This window comes from Neospora caninum, chromosome III, assembly GCF_000208865.1.
Source record: "Neospora caninum Liverpool complete genome, chromosome III".
NCBI classification, from domain to species: domain Eukaryota; phylum Apicomplexa; class Conoidasida; order Eucoccidiorida; family Sarcocystidae; genus Neospora; species Neospora caninum.
In genome coordinates, this window is record NC_018388.1 from 861,074 (window position 1) to 887,860 (window position 26,787).

Below are 26,787 nucleotides of genomic sequence, written 5' to 3' on the forward strand. Positions count from 1 at the left end.
GGAGGAGAGCGGGGAGGCGCGTAAAGAGAAAACACGGCCCGAGGGAGAGGGAGGAAGAGCGCGACCCAGAGAGCGCGCCCAGGGGGGGGGGGGGGACACACAAACGGCTCGGGAGCTGAGAACCGAAGAAGGGAGGCGAGAACCAAAACGGCCGAGCGCGACAGGAAACAGCGGGGAAGAACAGCGAGAGCGATACGAGAGTGGAGAGGAGAGTTGGGGAAGGTTTCTGGCGGCAGAGAAGCAGAGACGATGAGGAGAGGCAAAGCGGCAGCGGCGAGGAAGTCAAAAGGAATGTGTGATTGCGGATTCAGGGAAGAAACGACTGGACAAGCGGGCGGGAAGGAGAGAGAGAACTGCTGGCGGGCCGAAGCGCTACTTTTCAAAGTCGGCGATCGCTCCCTTTTCCTCTGGTTCGCCCTCTCGATTGTCCGCGCCCCACAGACCCCTTGGCGGAAACAAGGAATTCCCTCATCTTCTGAGGGGACGCACTCTTTCGAGAAATGGGCGAAAGCGCACTGTTCCTCTGTGTTCCCTCAAATGCACGGACAGAGAAGATCAGCAAGAGGAGATGAGAAAAAGAAGAAGTGACGGGCGATTCTTTTCGACACCCGACTCTTCGAACAACGCGCTGTTCTGCTGTTGAGTCGAGCTGCATGCGCACAGGGGCATCCCAAACCTGTCTCTTCGTTGCTGCGCTTTCCTTCCTGCGTTCGACTTTCACTCTCCATTTCCTTCCCCGTCCTCTTCCAGCGTCTCTTCTTTCGAGCCCGAGATGTGAGAGAAGAGGCGCAACACCCTTCTTCGTCCCTGCCGCGCCTTTCGGTGTACGGATCGGCTCCACTGTTGCGCCTCTGCCTGCCGCGGTGTTCGTCTGTTCTCCAAAGATTCGTTCTCGTCCTTTTCCTCTTTTTCTTTCTCGTCCCTTCTCCTGCGCGCACGTTTTTCCCCCTTCAACGGCCTCTGAGTCTCGCGGCAGAAAGATTCTTGAAAGATTCCGCCCGACAGGCTTCACCGGGACAGAGCTTGCATGCACGCGCTGCGTTCCGCGTGTATCTATCTCTGGCGTCTCCTGATACACGGCGGCGCAGATGGGCTGTTTCGTTGAAGCCGCTTTCTGTCTTTGGGGCACAGGAGAGAGGAGCAAACAGGCGGCAACAGCGACGCGAGAGAGAGAGAAGGAGAGATAAAGAGAGACAAAGACGATGGTTCGCCAAAAAAGCCGCTGGGTGCTAGGGTCGGTTGTCTGGGCAGACGACGTCGATAAAACGCGCAGAGTTTGCCTTACCCCCTCCAATCTGCAAGAAGTAAGTGGTTTTGCATCTGGGGAATTTCGAGAAACGCCCCTGGATATGGGCGTTCTTCCTCCTGTTCTCGATCCACTCTCCTTCCTGGCCTCGTCTCGCTGTTTCCCCTCGACCTTTCTGCGCAGTCTCTCTCTCGTTCGTCTGCGGACATCTCGTTCCCCCCTTTTTCGTTCTTTTTATCTCTCGGGTGGCTGCTGCTTCTTCCGGTCTCCCTCTAGTCTGTTCGTGCCCGAATACGTCGCCCAAAAATAGCTCGCAAGGCCGTCTCTTCTCCTGACGCTGCCTGCGTTCGTCCCTCCGCTACCGTGCCGTAGTTCGGCGTGTGCAAGAGACTGTTTCGCGCACTCCACAGCGAGGCACACGCGCATGCCTGAAAAAGCGAAGGGGAGTGACCGCGCCCCGCGTCTCGCAAACGGCCTGGCTTCGCGCCTTTCGCCGCCGCGAAGCGCAGGAAGGAGACCCAGCCGCAGCCCCTGCCCAGGAAACTCTTTCCAGCTTGCGTCTCTCCGCGTCTGAACTTCTCACAGAGAACCTTCATAGCGTAAATTTTATCTCAAACTCTGTCTTCTCCCTCCTCTCAGGCTCTACGAGCAGCGGTGGCGGAATGCTGGGGCGCTCTCGGAACGGCCTACCTGGCGTCTTCGCTTCGCGTCGCTCACGTTGGCCAAGGCGGTGAGCCTTGTCCCCTTTTTGTTCTTCAAGTTGACAGGGTACGTCGAGGGCTCCTCCCTGCACACGCGTGTGTGTGTGTGTCATCTTCAGGACGGGTACATATCTCGGGATGCTGATACGCGGGTTTGTCTCATCGAGGCCTCTGGAGGCAGCAGGCGTGAAGACAGTGGTCTCCTATACCCGCGTGCACAACTCTCTTAACACGTATTCGTATCTGGATGCAGCCGTTAGTGGCGCGCTTCCCGTAGACATCGCGCGGGTTGCGCAGCTGTTCAGATATGCTGACGTGTGTCTATCGATGCCCCACTGTGAAAAGGGCGGGCAACCCTTCTCAGATCGGTTCGACATGGATTCCTGCTGTCGTGTGCATGCGTGGTCAGGCGTATTGCCAAGAACTTCTTGCAGTCCTCAAGGCGATCCGGGAGCTGGGCGACCGGCGCTGCCGCGTCTGTGTCGTGCATGTCGGTGGAACTCTGCGCAGTGGCAGACGAGAGGTCGAAGAGCGTATCAAGTCTCTCTTTCTTGCACAGCTTGCACAGATGCAGGAGGGCGCATGCTCAATTTGAAGTGTTTTTCAGTTCCAGGGAATTCTTGAAAGGACAGGCTGTCCTTTGGCCTCGAGGACCCGAGACAGAACGGGCGGGCTGCAAGTTTACGGGTCGGACAGGAGAAACAGACTGCCTAACTTCTTGTTGGCCCGTCCCAATTGACCCTCTTGCAGGGATCCTGGTTCCTTGCCCACAAGAAATTTCACGCTTTCAGGATACTTGTGAACCCATCGGCTGGTCGTGCATGTAGCACGAACAATCCCCTCGTTACTGCGACAAAAACAGAGCGCATCTCGCGCAAGATTTTCTCGAAAGAAACGGACCGTCTGCAGAGACGAAAAACCGAGCCATGCGCCCTTTTGGCGCGGAGCCGGAGTCTTTAAAAAGGGAACACAGGCAAAGACGCCAGCGCCCTCGATCAATACGGCAGTTACTCTGAATGCGGTCGCAGGAACTTTTCCACTAGAGTCACAATCCACATATCCTAGGCCCTTGCACGGAGTTATATCTGTTAGATTACCACTGCTCTCATGGCTTTCGTGGGTAGTTCATCTTGAAAGGTATGCAGTGTCAGGCTCTGAGAGAAAGCGTAGAGATCGATACAGCGCCTCAGTGCACAGCATGGAATCCGTCATCATTCTGGTGCATCGCCAGCGGCATCCTGGTGTACGTCCTTGCGACATAGTTATCGGCCAAATGCCAAGTCTCAAGTCTGCCTATGCTCTCAAGAGAGGCTCGGACCACCGTGCGGAGACAGTTTGGAGTTCTCCCCTCGCTCGCGGCAAATTCCAGAAGCAAGCTCGTAAAACCTATGTTTCTGTCTCGTAGTTGCTCGGCAGGAACCGAACAATAAAGATGCGTCGGACGCGCGTGTGGCGAACTAGGGGGCTATCCTGAGGCAGCCAATGCGAAATGTTGGCCAAGAAAAAAACGGTTTTTACCTACTAGGCTTTTCACGAACGAAGCGTATGCTACCACGTAACGGACCCTGTACATCGTAAACCCCGTTGAGTGTATGCCAGTGATTTGGAATTTTAGGTTCGTGAGCACTGCCATTTGCATCTCGCAAAACGAATCTTCGAGTCTGTGTGTCTGCGAGAAAAAGGGGTGTTCGAAAAATCTGTCGATATAGTTGATGGTAGCTGTAGAGGCCGCTGGGTGAATTGTCTCGCTCAAGTGGACACGAAAACGTTGACGGGTCAGCTAATTCCGGTTCTCAAAGCTGTGTTTTCGAACGAAAGAAGCCACGTTCACCGACGGAACAGCATCGCTCTAAGTGCAATTATTTATGGGACAATATAGCGATGCACCTTCCTGTGCATCGAACAGCCCAAAACACGCGGTTTCCTCAAGAGTTCATTTTCTCACGAGACCACGGACTGCCGCGCAGTCCACTACACTGCGTCAGGAAAAACACAAGTCGCTAGTGGAGTTCCTATCGACAAAAACAGATTTCTGCTTGGTTGCGTGTGTTCTGTGTCGACAGGAACCCTTTTGCACCTGTCTTGTTTCTGCCTTGCTTCCGCTTGCGTGCGCTGAACGTCAAGAGAACGACAGGCTAGGGCACCCCTGGAGGCGACTACGCGCCCGCAAGCTTGGCGGATGAGCTTCCACCTTCGTCTTCGCGAGATTGGAAACCTTTCCTTTAGACGAGCGAAACTCTGTTTTCAGAGACAAGGCAAAGCATGTAGACGGGACGCAACCGCAGCACGCGCCCGGGACTCGGGAGAGGCGCGCGCGGTCCCCTCTGCGTCTGGGCTACGAGCTCGACTTGAAGTCGCCCGCCACAACCTCAGAAGAGACTGTCTGGCGATGGCACAAACTGGACGGTGCTGTCGTGCTCCGCGCAATCCCTTCATTGGATGCTGCGGCCGTGCATAGCTTTTCGGCTCTCTCTTCAGCTTCTGGGTGTTCCGGTGTCGCTTCTCGAGCCATCTCGTCCAGTCGATCTTCGGACGGCTCGCCGCCTGTCAAACGCGTGGATCTCGGGAGAACTGTAGCCTCCGTTTCTCCCGGGAGAGACACTCTAGTCGCCACCGCAAACTCGTGCACTTCCACCGACTTCCTACCTTGCCGGTTGGCGACTGCGCGTCTCTTGAACAGCGGCATCCGCGGCGACACAAAGAGTGTCGGTTTCCCCTCTGGTACTGTGCAGTCCGCGACGGCGGACCGAACGCATTCCGCGAGAAGACGCAGGCTGTCTTTATCTGCTCGACTGCCTTCTTGGCAGCTAACACTGGCTTCGTCTGCATGCGCGCCGCTCCCCTTTGCCCTCTTGCGTTCACTGCTGTGGTCAGCCTCAGCTAACAAGGTCTGTAGCCACTCTAGCACTTGCTGAACTTTCCAGTCTGAATTCCCCGTGGTTAGCTCGCCGTCGTGGGGGACGCAAGGCAGCAGACTCTTCGCGAACTTCACGATCGCGCACCGCGCCGCCTTCCTGGCTGGAGCGTGTTGCGCGCGAGCAAAGGCCAGAAGCAGCGGAAGCAGCGAGACGGGGAGGCAATAGAACTCTGCATGCGGGAAAGAAGACAGAGCGCCGTCGCCTGTTCTCGGCCTCTTCTGAGACGCCAAACCAGGTGCGCATTGCCCGTCGGCAGCGGTTTCAGCGTCTTTGCCGCAGGCTCGAGGCTGGGCGCCTGCAGATTTCGCCGGTTGGACGCGCGTCTCCAGCAGTTGCTCCGCAACCTTCTGGGCGAGGCGCGCCGCAGCTGCCATCGTTCGGACGCTGCGGAGGTGCCCTCGTAGATGTTCAACCGTGGCGGAGAGGAGCGACGAAGACTCGGCTGTGGCTGAAGCAAAATCAGAGAAAAGAGAGGGCCCAGAAACCATCCATTGTGGGGCAGAAAAAACCGAGGAAGATGGTGTCCCCGTCCTAACGTTCACCTCGACTTACCTACGCACGTAGCAATGATGTCCAGGGCGTCTTCCGCCTCCATGGCCAAGAACTTCTTGTCGCGGGCTCCTGCCTTCGCCAACAAAATGGGCAAGAGGTGATCGCAGAGTGTCCAGAACGCCTCTTCAGGTTCTTTTCCAGGGCGTTCCTCTTCGGCAGGCTCGCCTCTGGCTGTCGCGCAGCAGCGACCCTCGCGACCGGAGGCGCGTCCTTCTACACCGCAGCACGGGCAACTGCAGTGACAGGCGCGCACGCCGTTCGTATCCCCGCGGGCACTTCGGTACAGACGAGAGGCTCGGAAGAGAGTCGCAGCAGTGCGGAGCGCGCTCCGCGCCACGATGCTGCGCAGGCTTTGTGTCCGACTCGCGATGAAGACGCACAGAGAGGAGACCGGGGGGGTTGCCGACGGGGGACTCCCCGACAGGGGACTCCGCAACAGACTGGACCTGTACAGCCAACTTGGGTGATGCTTCGCCACTGACTGGAGCGCCGTCAAGAGAGTGACGTCTGCTTCCCAGTCCTCGCCTCCTGCCGGAAAGACGCGCGTCGGCGGCTGTGTCGACGCCGCTGTGGAGACACTGGCAGAACACGGTTCGGGTGTATGCTCGGACACAGCGGCTACTCTCTGGACAAGGGCGTTGTACACGAGCATACATTCGCAGATTCGCTCCCCGCCGCAGTGGGCTGCGTCGCTCTTCGGCGGAGCAAAGGACGAGAAGCGTTCGCTGCAGAGAGGAGGCAGACTGGACCACGAGCACAACTCGGGCTGGGTTTGGCGCGCGGTCTGGGCCCCAGAAGACTGTGGGGCGGGAGAGAGACGTGAAGGTGGCTGGACCGAGCCGGAGGAAGCTGGACGAGTGGCGGCTGTTGCAGGGAAAGCCTGCATTTGCGGCTTTTGCGGTGGCGTGTTTTCATCGGGCCGCCTAACTGGATCCTCACAATCCGCGTCCACAAAGTGGTTTTTCGCGACAACAGGACGGTTCTCTCCCTTGACGGGGTGGACAGGTTGGCAGGCAAGCTGCGTTTCGGTCTTTCTCGTCTCCTGCTGTCGCATCTGGAGCGCCGAAGTCATCACGGCGCCCCCGTGAGCACTGCTCGGCACACCGCCTCTAGACGGCGCGGGCCTGGAGAACATCTTGCTCAGAAAGCAAGCAACGACGCGAATACAGTCGCAACATAATCCAGATTCAGGTCAGCTGGGAGTCCATTTCACTTGTTCTTTAGAGCTTTGAAAGCGAGCTGAAATCCGCTCAACTCCCCACTGTTAACCAAGGGTTCGAAATGCGTGTGCGTATACACCCGACACTATACGCTCTGCGCGAGTGCATAGACCAAAGTTACCGGAAACGTGATGAGCGTCACAAGCACAGAGCCAAATCCAGAGAGCGGTGTACACGGTGCTCTGCGTTAGGCAGTCCCGGTCTACGGCCAGGAAGACGTGCACACATCGTCTGCACACTCCTGCGCCAGGTAGCTTGGCGACACGACTCCCTAGGACGGCAATTTCTGAAGGCGTTTCACTTGCCGCGAAATATTTTTAAAACTCGACAAGAAGACGCGCAGAGGCCTAGTCTCTTGCGCTGTGCGCGTGTCTTCTTCCGCGGTGGAAGATTTTTCTCCCGCCTCCGAGCCTCCTGCTTCTTGACGCGGGCTCGGGAAAACAGATGCATGCCGGGCGCGCGATTTCTTCGAGCAAACGGGGAGATATTTTTCAAGCAATGCGGAAACTAGACGAGACTACAGTTCAGCGGTTAACAGCGTAAAAGAGATTGCACGTGTGCCAGCAACGGGGAGGGGAACAGGGAGTCCAAACCCGCGACGCGTTTCCTTGTGCAGGAGACACGGTTTCTCGCAGCAGTTGCTAGTCATTCATGGTGTGTGCGAGGGGGAAAAGGACAACTGGGTTTCAGATGCAGAGGCGTGTAGATCCAGGATTCAACCGCGAAGGAACCGAAAGTGTAGAAACTTGGGGTTGTGTCACTAGAGAAAACCGAAAAGCGGAAACGTTGCTGGCGAAAACGCCGACGGTGTGCTCGACAAGACAGCGTTCATCCCAAGCTACTGGACTGAAAGCGCCTTCAAGCACCAGGACGAACGCCTGAGATATATCAGCTTCTGGTGCCCGTCGCCGCTTTCTGGTTTTGGGAGTGAGCTCTGTTCTGGAAAAACGTTTAGTTGGGCCGATGCCTACAATATCTGAGCGTCCTTGGGTTCGACAAGAAGGCCAAAAATTCCAGAACAACACGGCAGCGTGGCGGAAAGGGCGGGAGACCACGGATCGTCTCCCCTCTTACCACGACCGTCACTCTGGCGTCCCTAAACATTCCCGAGGTCTTTGGAAAAGAGATGCATCACGGATAGGAATTCTTCGACATTTCTTTCTGACCTGAAAGCCAGTGGGGTGGCCGCACCCTGGAACACAGGGACACGGCCTGGCAGTTCATGAGCGCGTGTTTTAAGTGAGACGGACCAAATGATGCAAAAAACATCAGCGACTTGCCGAGTACTTTTCTTAGGGCTGAGAACGATATTCTCCACTTAACGAAGCCATTTCCCAAGGCTGGGATCACAAAGTTTTGGATCGTTCCGTGGTTTCGACTACTTGTTTAACTTCATGAGGCGCTTTTCCACAATTAAACTCTTCTTCCAGAACACAACGTGTTCCAGCACTTCGCCGGCTTAATGCACAAGTGCAGGCGACTTACGACTTCTAGCAGTCCCTGCACTACAACAAAACAAAACTGATCTGCAGTGTGCTGTTACTTCAGAGTTTTCCTAGTGCACAGAAAGATATTCTTATGGTGTTTTCTCGTAAGGAATGTGTGTTCCCGGTTGACAGGACTTTGGCCAACTGTACACATGTTAGTCGTTCTGCTCCCCGTCACGCACCTCTTCAATTAGACCCGGAAATTGACGTTCGTGTTGGTTTCCTGTCGACAAAAGCATTCTCTTGAGAAGAAGTGTCTTTCTCATCGACAAACGCGTTTTCTTACATCAAAAATGCCATCTGTGTTGGACTGTTGTCTTCCGTAGAGCGGCGTGCCACCAAACGAGGACAGCGCCGCCTTTGATGGCGCTTTCCTTGCTCCGAATATTTTTACAGACTCAGTTCTGATCGCAACAATGCCCGGATACGCAGTTGTTTCCCCTTTGGACAATAAAATCCTTTGTGGACACCGCCCGAGATGACTGTTGTCCTGCAAACACGTAGACACCCTGTATATATACCTTTCTGACAAAATTCACGGAAGTGGGAATCGAAACGAAGTGACCCCGTTTGTGTTTTCAGATTCAGGGCGTGGCACCGGCTCTCTCCCGCCGCACACTGCGCAAAATATCTGGCTTGGCAGAAAAGAAAGCAAATTTGTCCTGGAGCGTTTCATGTCGTTGAATGCGTTCACGAGCGTCAAGGGAGATCTCTGGAGATCACCGTTTCCTGCGTCTCCTGTGGTGAAGCTGCCTGTGTAAGAGGGAAATCTTGACGAACATTATGCTCTTTCAGATACACGAAAATATTTGCACAAACCGTCCCTGTCGCGTACATCACTTCTGGTTTGTGTTCCGCCTGTCAAGTGAATAAAACAAGGTTATCCACACCGGACCGTCGAGGAAAAAGGATAACGCGCATTTTCTTCCCATTTTTCAGAATTGTCACGCTAATCGTTGCTGGCATTTGATTCATCTATCATCCTTTGAAGGCATTGAATCCGAACCCGCACCGCGCACCGAATTTCTCGACGCTTTTACCCCATGGATACCAAGGACGCGCCGCAGCTCATCGAGCACATTTACCATTCGGTGGCGTACACGCCTTTTGTAACTCGCTGGATTCCGCAAACGGCGAAGCTTGTTATTTTAGGGGAGACACCGAGAGGGACGGGGACGCTCTCTGTGTGCTCCTTGGAAGAGAGTAGTCTATCCGTAGTTGCAAAGAACGAAGAGCAGCCGAGCGGCTTCAAAAGCGCTGTCACGTACAAAAGCCGATCCGGCGCGACGTGCCTCGCCGCAGGTAGCTCTCGAAAAAAGCGTTTTATCAATCCATCCTCCATGCTTTGAAAGAAACCTGACCTGAACGGCTTCTACGAGAACCGCTAACGGCGAAGCGACAGCGCTCCCGTATATCTGAGTGAAGCGCCATGGATTCTAGCTGGGACGGAGGTCTTTTTTACCGCAGAAAAACGCTTATCTACAGGGTTTTGGGACTACATAGCACCAGGGATGCCACTACGAAATCGTGACAGCTCAACTGACGCGTACTCATGACACAGAAAAGTCGACGGGGTTCTACCGTATAGCACCGTGCACGTTTGTTCGCAGTTCACCTTCTTTACAGCCACCTTGTATGGCAAACCGCATGCAGCCTTCTACGCTTTTGGCTTCTGAAGTACGCCGTGCCCTTTCTTGCTGGCACTTTTCCTTTATTTATTCTGCAACTACGGAATGTGGGTACCGGCGGGCCAAAGGCTTTTCTGTGGCTACGGATAGAGCGGTGGAAGTGGCGGAGTTGTTGTCCATCTGCCTGGCTGTACCGATCCATCTGTGAAATAATCTTTCTGGGCGGTTATCAGCGTATTCATGTATCTGTCTATCTATCTATCTATCTATCTATCTATCTATCTATCTATCTATCTATCTATCTATCTATCTATCTATCTATCTATCTATCTATCTATCTATCTATCTATCTGTCTATCTGTATATATATATATATATGTAGCCACAGAAGCACTTCGCTTGCGTCGAACCTTCGCTTTGCAGGTGCATTTGAGATAGCGCATGACTAAGTAAAAACGGGGCCTCACCTGGTCTTATGCTGCAGTATCTGTCTCCTGTCGGCATCAGGACACCTTGATGGCTCGATGACACTATGGGATCTCGAACACCTGCGAGAGCCTATCACCAGAATAACGGCGCACAAGGCCTCAGTGAACTCCATCGATGCCTGCGGCACGTCATCGGGAAAATCAGACGGACAGTCGAGCAGCCGGGCTACGATCGCCACGGGCAGTGCAGATGGCTGCGCCAGTGTATGGGACACTCGCGATAACTCTGGAGAGGTAATTAAAGCCAGGATTTCAGTTATGTTGTCGCCAAGAGACCGCTGGTGCCAGCGTGATGGAGATGCATTTACACACCAACGAGCGGTTATGTGTGTCCTTCCACGTGTCTTGTATTTTGTGTCTAGATTCTCTCCATAGAACCAGCGGAGGGGGAAGAGGCCGCTGACTGCTGGGCAGTTGCCTTTGGAAATGCTGAAAGCTCGGAGGACGATGCCGTCCTTGCCGCAGGCTACGATAACGGCGATGTCAAGTTGTTCGACATGCGTGCCGCGAGACTTAGTTGGGATATTAACCTTGACTACGGTGTTTGTCATCTCCAATTCGACCGCAAAAATATAGTCATGAACAAGCTTGCAATCTCCTGTCTCGAGGGTCACTTATTCATGGCGGATATGCGCACGTTTCATCCAGAAGAGGGCTTCGCCAAGAATTCACAAAAGCTCTCCGAAAGTGAGAACGTCTACGGACGCCTTACACTGCGAATGTCTGACGATTCGAAAGGCACGGGTGGCTATACCGGTGCCATGTAAATCAGTTAAATAATCATTCCTTTGGCCACACTGTCGCAGATTTCCTGTTATCTCCGAGGCGTATAGAGAAAAAGTCTCTGTATACACGATGACATACACACGCAGACAGCCTTCAGCAGACGCACTTTCAACTTTGGAAACGCATAGCTGTGATTCTTCCCCCTGCCTGTCTCTCCAACTGGCAGCATAATCATATCTCCTGCTGTAAATATACCGTGTTGTAGTATGCTCAGGCCACAGCTGTATTTTGCGTGTCAACACCCAGAAGAAAGTGCCCTCGTGGAGAAGTCTGAATTCCTCCCTCCTACACTTTGCGCAGGTCTCATAGAAAATAGGAAACTCTGGATCTTTTTTGGTGGTTCGAACAGGCACCATTTGGGGAGCCCATTTTTTGCCCCAGAATCGTGAAATCTTCGCCGCCTGCACCGGAAATGGTCAGGTAAGCTCTCAATCACAGTTCGACGTCAGGCGTCCTGCCGCCATCCACACAGTGGAAACAAACAGATCGCGGCAGTTCTTCGGAAAACGAAGTCGCAAGCATATAGGGTTGTAACAAATACCAATCTCTCTCTTGGCGAGACGGTGGGGAAATCGGGGCAAGGGCATATGCTAGGCAGAAATGTTTAGAGAAGAGAGGCTTCAGCATTAGGCTCGCGGAAGCCCAACGGCAGTTTTTGAAAAAAGCACTAGGGGCGACGTTGCGCTATCCCTCATAAAATGCAGACATTTTTACGCCTGTGCGTTTGCGTATTCGTGCAATTCATACTATCTGCCCCAGCTGAGCATTAACTCCCTTGGCAGATCTCATCTCTCAGCCTTTTCCGTACCTTGCCACATCCTGTGTTCTTTAGCTCGCACTCCACAGGTATTCATATCCAAAGCAGAGAGTCGTTGCCGACGCAGAAACCGGTTTGGAACGAGGAGTGGTCGGCACGTGCGAACTCCTGAATGACAAAGAAGCCAGCACGCAGCCTCTCGTTTCATTTGACTGGCATCCCAACAAACTAGGACTCTGTGCGTTCGCCTCCCTCGATCAAGCAGTCCGAATTTACATTGTTACCAAACTGAATCTCTTCTAACAAGAAAAAAACGAAGCCGACGTGGCTTTTCCCGTTAATCAGAGATAGCCTGCACTACAGAGAAGGGAGATGCGATCTGGGCAGTTGTGCTGTGCTACCCTTTCTTTTTTTCCTGCTCACACGCTCACTTTTCCGCTACATGTCTTTTTTTGAAAAGCCCGCAATACCGTTGCGCGCTAGGAGAGCCTTTAGTACACCACAGGAAAGGTTGCAGGAGTCTTGCATATGAGCCTTAGACACTGCAGAGGTTTACACCTAACCGCTCAGCTCGGCTGGCAAGAAAGCGACCGACCCAGGTGTGCTTTTCACTTACGTCCCGAAGAGTTTCCAGAGCCGTTTTCGCGTCAGATTCCTCAGCTAAGGCTAAGGCCCGTGTGACTGTGAGCAGCTATAGAAGGCATCGCCTGTGGAGCGCATCTCGGCCCCTCCTGTTTTTTCCTGTCGTGGCAGCGCCGGGGAATAAAATCGAGAGGGCTTCTGTGGCCGACGGCCCTCAGTAACCCAAGAGTGAAAAGCTACACTCAACAGCTGCAAACGTTGATTTTAGTCTGCTGGTTCGTAGCACAGCAAGACTACACGACGCGACACCTGTCGCTCCCTCATGGATGAGTCAGCAAAGACACGGACTGAGCCGTTCCACGAGACCAAAGATCTGTCAACCTGTTGACACATCCATTGCCCCACGCAGTAAAACACACTCCAACGAAACTACATTTCCCTGAGGGCTCACAGGATATTTAAGCCCCAGCTATCACCTGGCAGTCTACAACTGGGAAGAAAAAGCATTCTCTGCAGTCAGCGGCCCCCTACCGCCGCAAACTGCGGTAGATAATGTTATGTCGCGTCAATCAGTCTGGTCGACCACACACAATAGATATTTCTTGTAGGGAAAGGGCAAGCTGAAAAGGGCGGCGAGCACACACTATATACACACCCATAACGCAGACTACTCCTCTCGCGCTAGAGCGGGAGTCTCGTTTCAGTTGGGCACACATGGACTTGCCATGGAATTCTTTAAAACATGCTGGATATCAGGGTGGAACACCTCAGGCAGCGTGAGCACAGAGGAAACAAATCCACGGGCCTCCAACAGTGCGGCATAGCCTCTGCACGCCTACGCCGCTCCCGGCTCACTGTCCCTCCGGATCGCTGCAAAGTTGAGACTTTACGTTCTCGTTCCTTCCTATACTTCTTTTAGACGCCGCTAAGACGCCTTACATCTTCGAGCTCCTGTTGACGGCCCCTCAACCATGGGGAGCCCTCTAGTGATTTTTTTTCACCGCCTCGTTCGACTGCGTTGCTCGCCTGCATCCAAGTGAACACGAGCGCCTTCCTCACGAAGAGGCACCAGTACGGACTTCTCTGTCAGGCGCGTTGTCTAACCTCGTTTCTTCCGTTTCTCCACAGCCACTCCCTAGAAACACATGATCCTCTCTTCTCTCTCAACCGACGGAAGTGACGCTCTAGCCCTCGGGCAGTACTTACTGGCGGCACCGTCCCGGGCCCCACCAAGGCGCTTCGTTTCGATCCGTTGCCATGACACCGTACAAAACGGCAGACACGAAGCTCCGCGAGCTCAGAGGGCTACCCCCTTTGTGACAGCCGCCTACAGAAATCCGCAGCTCTCGCGTTGTGCTTTTGGAAAGAAATCGCTGAATTTCTGCTCGGACCTCTCCCTCTCCCTGCAAAACGGCCCCACACGGCCGCCAGGCTTCGACTACCCCAACTCTCTGCCACATCGAATCGAGCGCCAGGGTCGCACACCCTAAACTGCCCCGTGTGTGCAGAAGCTCGCGCGCGTCTCTCCAACTCCGTTTTTTCTCCCTCTTCACATCCGACAGCGTGCCTCCATTTTGGGGCTCAAGCGTCACGCTTCGACAAGAGCCTTCCCTTCAGCCAGAAGGCTCGTCGTTCTGTCTTTTTCCGGTTGGCATCACGGGAGGACTCCCATCCATCAGTCCCCTCTCCGCTTCTTCGGCCAAGCCGGAAGGCAGCCAGCACGCCGCCTGCGGTGTCTGCAGCGCCTCTCTGGGCCCTGTGCAAGTTCCTGGAGTCGCTCGTGTCGCTGGCGTCTCTGTCGGCCTCTCCGTCGGTCTGTCGGGGCGAATCTGGAGACGAAGAGACGCCGCGAGCGGCGTTGAACCGAACGGCCGCCGCAAACTGCTGCCGGAGTTGCCCCAGAGCAGATTCACTCGACGCCTCCGTGTCCATTCTCTCTTGCTTCCCTTGGCTGGGGCCCTGTGGAGCGGCCCGCAAGCGAGTCACGAAGGCTTTCAGCGAACCTCCTGACCCTAGACGCTGACACAGCGTCATTCTCCGCGGCTCGGAACTGCCGTCGACCTGCCCTGACTGCTTGGACGCAGTGGATCCTCCGTTCCACGTTTGGTTCCAGTCGAAGTCGTTCGAGTCCTTCGCCGCGGCTGGCGTTTCCGCGCCACCCTCTAGCGCCTTCCGGGCTTCCTCTTCCTCTTCTTTGATGCGCAAGAGCTCCTCAATCTCGGCCGCAAAGCGTACACACAAACGGACGTTTTTCCGCGGCCGACCTCGCCCCGCAAACGCAGACACCGGGACACGGCGAATGCATGTGCGCAGCGGCGTGTTCTCCTGGTCCAAGCGCTGCTCGTCGAGCTCGGCTTCTGTGGAACTTACCAGCCCCACCATGGTCTCGTAGGGGCCTTCGGACACCGCCAGAGTCAACGCGTGCTCGAGTTCGGCCTCCGTCGCTGGCAGCGGTAGCGGGGCGAGGCGACAGACTCTCCCGTCCTCCCTTTCTTCTCTCTCCACCTCTGACATCGAGTCTGTAGCAGTGCAGGTTCTCTCGGTCTCTTCCGACGACTGTCGACAAGGGCCGTTGACAGGCACCTCGAAAACCCCGCACGCAGAGCCCGAGGGAAACAAAGTGCCTGCTCCGAAGGCCACCAGGCGCCGCGATGCACGAGACTGGATCGTGGGAAGCGCCGGCGAAGCCGCCACAGTGAGCCGCTTTGACCGCTGGCCGAAAAAGCCGGGCGGCAGCAAGGTCTTCTTCCTCGACGGGACAGACGCGGTGGATGGCTGCGGGACGCAAGGCGCCTCTCGAGCGTCATCGCTGTCTGCGAAACTGGCGTCTATACAGGATATTTTGCTCAAAGTTTCGCTTGAGGTTCCTGAAAGGAATCCGGGTATCCCCGAGTCATCTTCGTCGGAGTCCACCACCAAAGACGTCCCGGCCGCCAGGCCGCCGTGGGCACTCGGGCTGCAGATGGCGGAGGCTCGAAAGGTGCTGAAGAGGCTGTGCCTCATTTCTACACGAAAGAAAGGATTCGGCGCGTCGGTCCCCACCGTTTCCTCCCTGATGCAGCCGGGAAGGGACGAACACGATGACGATGGTCGCAGATCTCCCTGCGCTGGGGCTTCGTCCCTGACTGTCCTGACTCGTGCTCCGGGGGGGGACACACATTCCCCGCGGGTCTGCGTGCGGATTCGAACGGAACGGCACCTCGCAAGGCCACTCAACATCGCAACTGTGGCAGACGCACCTGGACCTGGACGCCGCCGCACGGGGCTTTCCCACGAGTCGTTTGACGTCTCAAAGACTTCCGGCGGAGGAGGGGCGCCGCGCCAAGACTCGCTCACGAGCAATCGCGGAGGCGCTGGGTGACAGAACTCTTTTCCTTCCTCCACACCGTCTGCGTTGTGGGACGAAAGCCGAGACCAACAAGGTAATGCCCCATGGGAAGCCTCATACGCAAAACCGGTCCGACGAGGATACGGCAAAGGCACATCCGTGTCGTCGATCTCGCGTACGCGATCTTCCCACTCTGCCTGTCTTCTCTCACCTTCGGAGAGGCTGGCCTGCGCCGAGACAGAAGACGGCAAGTCGGCCCCGTCGTCGCTCGACAGAGAGAGAACACCGCGGTCGTCTAGTTGCGTCTGCAGATCTCTCTGCCGGGTGAAGACTCTCGAGTCCTCCCTGAGGCGCCGGGCTTCTTTGCGCACGTCCTCCGTCCCCTGTCGCGATGGTCGCGCCTGGCTCTCTCCTGCTCGTGCGAGGCGCGATTCCGCTCTCTTTAAATCCTTCCGCAGCTTCTCTAGGTGCCTCTCCCGAGCTTCTAGTTCCGCCAACTCTCGTCTTAGCTCCGCCCGCTCCGCGTCGTCCAACTTCGGCCTCAGGCCCTCGCCTAGCGGGGGCTCCTGCCCTGCTCTCCCTCGCCGGCCCCCGTCCCCCCCGACGCTCCAGGAAGACTGCATGCTGTCGGCTGGGAGCGCGGGAAAGGAAGGCGAGGAGGGAAGGTGAAGGAGAGGCGACTGGAGAGTCCGGTGGCGCCGCAGGCGCAAGGAGAGATCGGGAGGGCGACTCACCTCGTAATCGACGGAGGAGGTTTGATGCGCAAAGCCTGCCGGAGACGTTTCGGTCCGCAAAACGTGAGAGCCGTGATGGCCGTGGCGTCTCGACTCCACGTGCCTGAGGCCTCCACTGCCGTGGCGAGACAGATCCGCCGTCGAGCTTTTTCTCCGAGATCGACGGCGATGAGCAGTACCCTCATCTGTGCTTCGGCGGTGCCCCGAACCGCCCCGGGGGCGGACGACCTTCTCATATGCTTCCTCGTCGGCGGCCGCCTTCGCCGCGCCTGCACTGCTCACGAGTCGACCGTCGCGCACGGCGACGACGCTCGACTTCCGCTTGCTGCTGCTCCGCAGCCGCACCTCGCCTCGCGTGCGGCCTCGACGAGGGGTCGTGCCCGACGGGGAGCGTTTCTTTCTGGCAGCTTCCCGCGCCTCCTCGTGCTCCAAATCTCCGCGATCGCGGGCCTTGCGGCTCAAGCTTCTGTGGTGACGTGCGACGTCTCCCGTCGCGCGCCGCTCGTACACTGGAGAGCCATCCGGACCGGGAAGGTTCGAGTATTCTGTGTAGCGTGTGGGGAGGGCCTCGCGGGGCTGCTCTTCGTCTTCTGTGAGCAGAAACTCCGAGGCAAAGATTTCGAGCTCGCGCTTGGCGTCGTTTGACTCGTGCGCCACTTCGCGCAAGGCCTGGCCGCCGGTCTGTTGCCACAGCCGCTCCGAGGAAGAATCCGCCGCGCCCGCCGGCGCCTCAAACGAGGAGCCTGGACCCGAACGGCGAACCTTGGGCGGCGGCATCTGAGGCTCTGAAAAGCTGTGGCCAGACTTGCCAGGCGCCGCGCTGGCGCTGCGACGGCCGACACTCGCGGCTGCCTGGTCGGCTCCAGGCGGCTTCTTTCCTGGCGCGGGTGCACCAGACGCGGACGAAGCGAGTGAGGCCTCCGCTCTCCCCGGCGTCTGGTGAGCAGCGCACGCATCGAATCGCCGGTGGGCTGCTGGCACCGCTTCCTTGCATTTGGGTTCCGCCCGCTGGGCTCCCTCGGCAGGGGAGGCGGCCGAACCTCGCGGACGCGCTTTGCTGTCCAGTTTCGCGGAGACACTCCGAGACGAAAGCGAGTGGCACGAGAGAAGGGACGCCGTGTCAGAATCCAGAGACAGAACGGAAGAAAGAGGCGGCTCTCCGCCTGCGCTCATACGCTCATTTTCAGCCTGCGATGCGCGGAAGGAATAGCAACTTAGCACCTGCTCTCGGGCGCCCCCACCGGCGACGCGTTCACGGTCTGTCCCCTCAGTCGGACCTCCATTTCTGCCGGGTCCCGCCTCGTACGGAGGAGACGGCCTCGCTCGTGTCTCCGTTTTTGCACCCCGCGCCTTCGTGCCCCAGCCCGGCGCGTCAGGCCTCGAGCCTCCCGCGGTGGCGGCGGACCCCACAGAGCCACTGGCGGCAACGGAGGGCGACGCGGAGCTTTTGGACGACGTCGAGTTCCTGCGTCGGGAAAACGAGGACGAGAGGTTCCCCAGAAGTTTCCCGAAGCCAAGACTGCTGGAGGAGCGGGAGGCCGCGAACTTCCGACGCGAGACAGAAGACGCAGGCGGCTCCGTCGACGCGGGTGTCATCTCTGGCGAGCCCCGACTTCCGTCGCTCCACGGCGGACTTGTCGGAAGGGGCGATCCCCTTTTGGAGTCCAGACGGCCGGAAACAGGCTCGTGATGGAAAAAAGGCGACGACGAAGACGCAAACGAAGACGCAAAGGACGAACCCTTCGTCAGCCCACGTTTCTTGGAGCGCTTCACGCCCGCGTGCTCGTCCGCTGTCTGAGACGCTGGGGCCTGACCATGCGCAGCGGGTGTCCCATTCCAGCTGAAACTCCCTGACGACGAGCGCCCTCGCGCAGGCGCATCCTCCGAACTCGCCGGATCCGCGGAAGAGGGGAGGAGACCACTCGCCGGCTCAGAGAGTCCAGGGAAACGAGCCGAAGAGGAAAAGGAGGGGCCCCGCGGCCGCGACGCCTGAGAAGGCGGGAAGGGAGGGTCACTCGGAGGGAAACGCGAGACGGGAGAAGTCGAGGCAGACGGAAACGCAGGAGAGGGAGAAGAAAACGAGTTGCTCCGCTCCGTCGACGCACGCCGGGCGAATGTTGCCTAAGGGACACAAGAGGGCAGAACAAGGGACAGGACAAAGACCAAGAGTACCATTCACACATCCGTCAGAGCGGGGACAAAGAGAGGATTCGAGGATGCAGGAAAGAGGGACGACTAGGAGCACGGGATGCGGAACACGTGAGCAATCTGGTGAGGGGTAGAGGCTGGCCGAACTGAGCAGTGATCACAGAGGCAGACGGAAGACTTATCTTGCCTAGTCTTCGGTACGCTTCATCAGCGCGGACGTCGTACTGCCAGTCACTCCCCAGGGGACCAACGACTAGGCGCCCTTTTCTGGTCTGCTTCCGTTCTGTGTTGCGCTTTTTTGACTTGTCTTGCCGTACCTGTTGTCTCTGTTCGACGACGACTTTCGTGCCCTGTTTGTCGAGGTAGACACTCCGCATGCGCGCTTCGCTCGCGTGTACAAAGACGTGGGACGCGTTGCCAGGCTCGCCGTCTCCAGTTCCCCCTCTCGCGGTGGCCGCTCGCGAAAGCGAATTCTTCTCTTCCCGCCACCCTCGGTTCGCTTCGCTTCCGCGCCTTTCGCCCGGGCGCCCAAAGCTCTGGAGATCTCTCGACAAGAACCGGTGGACGTCGTCTCTCCCGCTCGCCTCTCTCTCCACGGTCTGTTGCCCCGTCTTTCTCTGCGCGGGAAACAGCGTCGAGGTCTTGTTGCCTGAGGCTCGTCGAGCCCAAGCAAACAAGGACCGCGACCGACTCGCCGGCTTCTGGAACGAGACGCTTTTCCTCTGGATCCTGTCGTCGGGTCCGCCTCTCTCTGGAGGCAAAGTTGTCCTTCTCTCAATCCCCAGACCCCCGGTGCCGCTCCTCCCTTTCACGACCGGCTCCGCTTTCGGTGCCGGCGGCTCTTCACGCAAAGGCACCCTTTCTAGGACCGCGCCCGGTCGTTCTAGGGCGTGCTGGGACTGCGCCGTAATGGTGTCTCTGCGGGCCCAGAGTCCGCGCGTCGGAGACACGCTCGCGGCGCCGGAGCCGCGGCGCCCGAAGAGCGACTTGGGCTTCAAAGGAATGCTAGAGGTCAGGCGCGCAGCGCCCGCCGCGCCCGCAGACCTCCGAATCGCCCCTGCAGCGGCCCCGCCGACGGGCAGCGCAGCGCCGCGGCTGCCAGGCGGGGAATGCGAAGTGGGAGGCGCGCTCGGGTAGCGAAACCTGCCGCGTCTGGAATCGCTCGCTTTTGCTTCCTCGCCAGTCACCCGCCTCGAGGCAAACTGGCGGGCCCCGAAGGGCGACTTGCTCCCGGAGGGAGAAGCCGAGGAGGCCCTCCCGAAAGGCGATCGAGACGTGGACGAGCGCCGCGCTGGAGGAGGCGAGGACCCAAGCGGAGACGGCGGGGGCGGCGCAGCAGTCGCGGTGGGAGGCGAGAGCGAAGGGTGCGGGGACGGGGGCGAGAAGCGGCGAGAGTAGGGCGACGTGGGGATGAAGGATGAGTGGAACTGAGAGGGAGAGACGGCGTCGGTGGAGGACGTCGACAGGTGAGGAGGAGACTTGCGGAGACCAAAGGTGAGGAGCCTCGACAGCCTTCCCATACTCGACACAGAGAAAAACACACGCGCTTCATCGCAGGCGCCTCGCGCCAGGATCCATTTCTTCTTCGCGAGCGAAGAAACCACAGAAAGTCGTCAAAAAGCCGGAGGCCGCCCCCTTCGGAGGCGCGCAGCGAATGCACTGCTGCACAGAAGGCGCCAGGGGCAAGAGCCGCCGGCAGCAGGCCGACGGATCCCAAAGAAACAGAACGGCTGTTCAGCAAGGAGGGAAAAGAATCAGAGGCAGGGAAAAGAGCAGCGCCGTCGTCTTTCCCTTTGTTTCCGAGAAGTTGTCCACACCAAGCGCCACTTGTCTCCTGCACTCGGAAAAGCAGCGCTCAAACAGGCGAACCTTCAAATCGCGGGACGCCAGGTGCTCTCAAACGGTGTCTCCCTACACCCCGTCGTCGTCTCCGCCGCTCGGCTGGTGCTGAAGGCGGGGCGCAGGAACCACACACGCCGCGATGTTTCGTTGTTCTTATCGACGGGCTTCGCCCACCCGTCGACGATTAGCGTTTGCAGATCAAAATTGCGCAGACACCTGCGAGAACGCTTACTTGGCCAGCAGGGGTTGTCGGACGCGTTGTCCAGATCGAGTGGAGAGACGAAGGAAGTGTGAAGACACATTTAAAGAACGCGACTGCGTTGCCGCGTTGGGAATTCTGAGTGGTACAAACGACAATTAAACTTCGTTTCCCCGGTGGGCGAGCGGTTGGCTGTGATGCGCCACATCCACAAAACGCAGTAGCAAGGAGAAAGTCAGGTGAAGCACTCACTTCGTTACGTCCTGTGGTATACACCAGGAGGCGAGGGAAAAGGAAGGAGTCGCCTCTTTGCCCGGATGCTTGAGAAGTCAAGCGGCTGGGCCCGGGGGAAAGCTCTCGCTGTGCTGGCGCTCAACTTGCTTGTGCAGATAAACACTTATTCACCGAAAGAGCGCAGAACTCTGTAGTGTTTTTACGACACCACAGATGTGCTGGGCGACTTTTGTAGTGTGCTTTCTTTTGCAGAGAGCAAACAAAAGGCCTGTGACCTCGAAGGGCGGGAGCCGCTCCGCGAGGAGCAAGCGCGTCGGAGACGACGAAAGCACACGGCGCCACAAGAGCGGATGAATGAGGGAAAATGACGAGTTAAAATCGAATGCGCGAGACGTACGACCCTAAAGCGCACAACTTTACCTTTAGCAGGCGAAAACAGGCACACAGGAAATCGGCAGCAGCTGGGTGAACGGCCAAGCGTTTCCCTACGAAAATTAGTGCAACGGAGACATGGAGAAGGCGTAAGCGGGCACAGAAAACGAACCGCAACGCGCGTAGCTTTGAGCCGAAGAGAAGGGTGTGGCGACGAGAGAAAGCTAGCGATTTTTTCGGTCGCCGCGCCGCTAAATGGTATGTATGTGATGCGTATTGCCACGTCGAGAACCGTCCACCACGTTAACGGACGCTCATCTGCAGGGGACGCGGGCTCACCAAAAAGTACGGAACAGAAAGACGTGACGGAAGGAACTCCACCTTACACACCGGTATGCCGTCCTTTAAGCTGAAAATTAGTCAATGAAAGCAACCACCCATGGAAAAAGTAGTCCGTTTCGGGCCTGGAACCCAGCGCATTCACGGGACGGGCTACCTCAGGTATTTTCGTAGCATGCGGTGTTGGCGCTGGGCACGCGGAATTTTCCCCCGTTTTGCGGAACAAGTACACACACCGTATGGAGGTGTCGAAAAACACATGCGGCAATGAACCCTCCTGCCGCGTGAAAATCGATTTTGCTTGTGTTTTTCGTCTCTAGAAGAAGCCGTGCTCTCGGGCAGTCTTCGAGTCGCGCTTCGCTGAACGCTCGGGTTCGCAAGGTCATTTGAGTACAGAGCGGACTGGCCTGATGGATGCCGTTCTCCCTCCTCCCGTGCACACTTAGGAAAAATCTTCAGCGTCAGCTGTCCGGAAATACCCACATTAAAATATGTCTATCTGGATATATGCATACCTGTGGCCACACATCGGTTCCGTGACTAGCGTTCCGTCGCGTGAGCGACTCCGCGGGCTGTCTTGTTTCGAGAGCCTCGGTTCTCGGGCATCCCAACGTCGCGTTTATAAACCACGTCGCTTTTCTCCACAAATTTCCTTTCGTTTCGTGCACTACGTCGCCTGCAGGCCGCGTCTCTTGCTTTCTTGTCGTCGTCGGGCAGCCGCCAACTCGAGTCGGGCCTTTGCGGTTTTTGGAGCGTCTTACGCTCTCCCCCCCTTGTGTCCGCTTGTCGCTCTGTCTTTCCCTCCGCTGTCACGATGGCGGCGCCTCGAGGACTCCCAATCAGCGCCGCGACGCTGATGGAAGGAGTCTACCGCGCCGCAGGCCTCGAAATGCGGAGCAGTGAGTTGGACCAGAAAAAGCTCGGGTACTTCCTTGTCGATATTCGATCCCGAGGAGCTGTGGCCGCTCAGCAACGCTACCTTGCCTTGCAAGGAGAATATGCGTTTGCCTACGACCAGTATCTGAAGGCTCAGGTAAAACGAGAAGCATCGTGCAGGCACACGGGGCGGGTCAGAAGTCATAGACAATCGGGTTGTCTGTATCTCGTAACAGGAGTCATCTTCAGTATATCGTGATTCGCGCCGCGGTCAGGAGTCTTCGTCTACCCTTTTCGTCTCTCCTTCGTTCCACTCGTCTCTCAAGCAGGTCAGGAAAAGCTCTGAAACGGTAGCAGTGGAGCGCGGCGCCGGCACACACACACGCGGGCGTGTGCTTTTGTCTCGGGCCTTTCCGGTCGCGCTTCGCGCTCCCCGTGCCTGTTTTTTTTTTGTTGCTAGCCTTTTGGCCGTGGTCTGTGGCTTGGTGCTAAAACCGTCGCAGGCTGCTTTGCAACCGCATCAAGAAGCAGCTGAGAAACTCTTGGGACAGGTGGATGACCAACTCAGGAGAGCGATGGAGCAAGCAGCCAAGTACCGCCTGGAGAATGAACGCAAAAAGTTCCAGCGCGCTCAGGAACAGGACGAGTTCGTTGCCTCCACTGCGCACCCTAAATATTTTGCTATCATGCAAGGTAAAAACGAGGGAAACTGGAGGTGTAGGTATTTCGCTTCCGCTAGGAAGACTGGCCTAGTTTTATATCTTCTTACTACAGCCACTGGCTCGGATATACACAACAATCGGATCTGTACCCTGGGGACAAATGCATTCTGGGGTGGTATAGTGATTACAGACATGCTTTCTCAAATACTCTATTTGGTGCCTAAAAGTAGGATAGAAAACTGCCGATCTGCTTTGACTTCAATTCTTTCCAGAGCTACACAAATAGGTTGAAGCTTCGCACACACGCAACCTGTATGTATCGCTGTTCCTCTGTCTATCTCTGTAATGTGTATCTGTGGCGCACATCTGTGTACGCATGTCTCACAAAGATGCGCAGACATACTCATCAGTAAATCCGTGTCCATGTGGCATTTCGGCACTACGTGTGCCAGGGGTAGGGCTGCTCGGAACGGCACCGACTCTGCTGCAGTATCGCCGGGTGCAGGCTGTCGCATTTCCACCTTCTCTTTCGACACTGTCTCCTCTGCATCTTCAAACTTCCTTCAGGCCTCAATGAAACGCACCGGCAGTGGGTTGATAAGATTATTTACCCTTTTTACCTCATGAAGTCGCAACTGGAGGAATCTGAGAATGCGCTTTGGGTCAAGCATTCGGCCATGGCAACTGCTCAGGTACGGCACTGCTGTTCTGTACCCCGTAGCTCTAACAGTCTACTCACATCTCGGTGACTATTCACTCATTCAGAAATAATGATATGCATGCATATATAAACATATATATATATATATATATATATATATGGAGGTGTAGATTCATTCAACCGTAAAAGTGGTCTTGTGGGAGTCCGAAGAAGTCCTTGCACAACGCAGATAAGCGAGGAATGGTTGACGGGTCCACCACTATGGGCCTGACTCCGAACCAAGTCCTGTTCAGATCTACGCAGTCGTACTGGTCTCTTCTACACATGTATACGTTGCAGTCGCATACGGCGTTTCCAGCACACTAAAGGGCGTGTATGTTTGCCGGCGTATGTGCACTTGCCCTCACATGTGAATCCACCTGTGTCATTTTGCGTGTGCGCTGGCTGAAAGCTGGTGTGAAGCGGCAGAGCGATTTAACGGGAAAACTGGTAACACGCCGCAGAAGAACTGGGAAGGCGCTCGAGGGAGCGGCAGGCGAAAACACAGGGTTTAGGAAAAGCTTGCGACCTGGCAGAGAGTTTATTCGGAAACGTTGGGCCATGTTTTCGCGTTCGCTTTTGGCTTGACGATGTTGAGGAGGATGTCAGTTTGTGCGTTTTCCGGCGGTTTTGCACGTCGAGTTGCTGCCTGTTCTCTAACCGCGCATCGAGCAGCCTGCTCTGTTCATTGTCTGCAGCAAGTTAACGCTTTGTGGACCTACGAAGGCCAGGCGGTGCAAATGCAGCTGGAAATGATAAAAGATGAAGCGGATCACGAAGCGCTCAGAGTGGGTTCTAGCGACCGGGAAACAATCGTGGGGGGGGGGGTCACTGACTAAACGAAGAACCCGTGGACGTTCTTGGGGGAATCGTCACGTTGTGGAGCGTACATCCATCGAATATAGTCTCTCCTGGAGGAAGCAGAGAGCACAGTTATATTTGGGGATGGTGGAGATCGCAGCCACTTTTACAGGGAGAAGGGAGAGAGTCCAGCAGTGTAGATAGGGGCGCGGTCTGGTATCAACAGAGCGCGGTGAAGCTTCTTGTTTATGGAGCCGCGATAGTACTTTCCACTTGTAGCGTCTCTTTCTTTCCAATTGTTTCCTGTTAACCTACCTCTTTCGAAATTCGTGCTAGAAATATGCTGTAGCTTGTGCATGCGACCATGAAAGGCTGCACCGTGTTACAGGTACCTCCTCGCAGTGCAGGTTGTCCTTTCCCCCCGTTAGATGAGTTACAATCCGAGCTGGCCACCCATAATTCCACAGTTCCACTTTTGGATCCTTGTTGGAGTCAAAAGAGGGAGTACCTATGGCAGGATTGAGGGGAGATTTCATCGCCGGTTGGGGCGCAGTGAAGCCTTAACGTTTATCTGCTGGACTGCTCAGTTTAGATTTGATTCCTTTGCTGCATCGTTGGCACAACTGACCGCGGATTCCGTGGGAACCGCAAGGGCTCCTTTGCATGTTTAATAGAGTCAAGATGCCTCTCGGTTTGTGTTGGACCGGGTGTGTTTGTGTCAAGGTCGAAGCTCACGAGCGGTTCCTTCAGCATCGGCTTCAAGAGATTCGCGCGAAGAACAAAGAACGGAAGAAGAAACTACGAGAGGAGAAGTTTCGCAGAAAGCCAGACGACCAGTCCGCGTCACCGGGTAGATCTCGCGATGTAAGTATTCTTTGATTCGACGAGCTTGTCGCTGGCGTACTGAACACAGACGACACGAAGGCGGGGCTCAACCTGGAATTCAGGGTTGTTATCAAACGTATCCAGTGCAGCAGTTGGTCCTAATCCACCGGTGCCTGCTTTTCGAATAGGTTCTGCTCTTGTTTCTGCTCCAGTGACATGCGTTTTCTCCAACTGAGAGCGCCCGTTGCCGCCATATATCGGCACGTTGGTGATGAGCTGGAATTCTCACTTCTGCACCTGCTGGTACCCTTCTTTGGCCGGTCGATTTCCATGAAAATATACAAATTTATGTATATGTTTGTGTTAGTCAGTATGTGCACATATGCAGATACCTAGGTGTCGCGAAAAAAGGTGGTAGGTACGAATGGCCAAAGCGCGTTAAAACGTCCAGCCTAGGATGTAGACGTATATGTCATGTGCGCCGATGCGATTGCCTCCATGGAATTGGTCGCACGTGGCTGTTTGCGTTCTCTCTCATGGATTTGTTCCGCACATCGGTGCGTCCCATCTGTGTGGGCTCCTGTCCGTCTCCAGGTGGAGTCGGGCGTTTCCCAGTCGCGGAGCCAGGGTAGCGCGTCGCCGGGTGATTCGCCGCAGTCGAAAATGCGAGGGAAATCCCGCGCACGAAGCGCGCGCAGGTCTTCTTCAGCCACGACAGAGAGTGCTCGCCGATCGGCCGTGCAAAGTAAAAGCAAAGTGAACGCTGCGGAGTGGCTGTAGCGAAAAGGAAGAGAAAGGAAAAAGCGGCGGTCACAAAAGCAATTAATCCCTACAAAAGGAGGTTGAAGAGAGTGTCTCGCTTCCTTCAGGGAGATGGAGAGGCAAGAAAGCAAAATCGAGAAAGCGAGAGCGCAAACTCGGCGCGACGTTTCTCCCCGTGTTTTGAGAGGCATGCAAGGGACGTGATTCGGCTTTGTCTCTCCTTTTTCCCCGGCTACTTAGGTTTTGTGCAAGGAAAATGGTTGAATGAGTTTGGTTCTTGTGTCAGGGTGCTAAAGTTGCCATATACATACTTTTTATTTGTGTTTCCTCGTCTCCCGCATGTGGGCGCGGTGGTCCTTGAAAGGTCCAGACGAGAGGTGCCTCCCTCACGAACGAGAACGGGAGCAGGACCAAGGGATTTTTATGTTTTACCTGGTGGGGGTGGTGGTTCTCTGTGTGACGAGTGCAGGAACAGGGGCTCAATCGTCATGTTCGTTTCGTCTCGAACAGCACGAATGCAACTCCTTGTCGGACATGCGTTGGGTCTTCCTCACATCACAAAAATGGTCCAAAGCGCCCGCGGGGCCGGATGGAAACTAG

At 56.3% G+C, this 26,787-nt stretch overlaps 5 protein-coding genes across 5 annotated transcripts; 3 read left to right on the forward strand and 2 right to left on the reverse strand.

Annotated features, from left to right (window-relative positions):
• Positions 1 to 1,202: 1,202 nt before the first annotated feature.
• NCLIV_007950 (putative rpp14 family domain-containing protein) lies at positions 1,203 to 2,542 on the forward strand (the record flags this gene model as incomplete). The annotated part of the gene is made up of 3 exons (XM_003880307.1): positions 1,203 to 1,304; positions 1,886 to 2,014; positions 2,357 to 2,542. 3 exons carry the CDS (start codon positions 1,203 to 1,205, stop codon positions 2,540 to 2,542), a joined length of 417 nt encoding a protein of 138 aa, XP_003880356.1.
• Positions 2,543 to 4,282: 1,740 nt separating this feature from the next.
• Positions 4,283 to 6,552, reverse strand: NCLIV_007960 (conserved hypothetical protein; the record flags this gene model as incomplete). Its single annotated transcript, XM_003880308.1, has 2 exons — positions 4,283 to 5,313; positions 5,418 to 6,552. The coding sequence occupies 2 exons, from the start codon at positions 6,550 to 6,552 to the stop codon at positions 4,283 to 4,285; spliced, it is 2,166 nt and encodes a 721-aa protein (XP_003880357.1).
• Positions 6,553 to 9,167: 2,615 nt separating this feature from the next.
• Positions 9,168 to 11,007, forward strand: NCLIV_007970 (putative WD domain, G-beta repeat-containing protein; the record flags this gene model as incomplete). The annotated part of the gene is made up of 3 exons (XM_003880309.1): positions 9,168 to 9,426; positions 10,260 to 10,474; positions 10,603 to 11,007. 3 exons carry the CDS (start codon positions 9,168 to 9,170, stop codon positions 11,005 to 11,007), a joined length of 879 nt encoding a protein of 292 aa, XP_003880358.1.
• A 2,939-nt stretch (positions 11,008 to 13,946) lies between these two features.
• On the reverse strand, positions 13,947 to 20,095 carry NCLIV_007980 (conserved hypothetical protein; the record flags this gene model as incomplete). The annotated part of the gene is made up of 2 exons (XM_003880310.1): positions 13,947 to 18,548; positions 18,893 to 20,095. 2 exons carry the CDS (start codon positions 20,093 to 20,095, stop codon positions 13,947 to 13,949), a joined length of 5,805 nt encoding a protein of 1,934 aa, XP_003880359.1.
• Positions 20,096 to 22,375: 2,280 nt separating this feature from the next.
• NCLIV_007990 (conserved hypothetical protein) lies at positions 22,376 to 24,638 on the forward strand (the record flags this gene model as incomplete). Its single annotated transcript, XM_003880311.1, has 4 exons — positions 22,376 to 22,594; positions 22,941 to 23,130; positions 23,667 to 23,791; positions 24,498 to 24,638. 4 exons carry the CDS (start codon positions 22,376 to 22,378, stop codon positions 24,636 to 24,638), a joined length of 675 nt encoding a protein of 224 aa, XP_003880360.1.
• Positions 24,639 to 26,787: the final 2,149 nt, after the last annotated feature.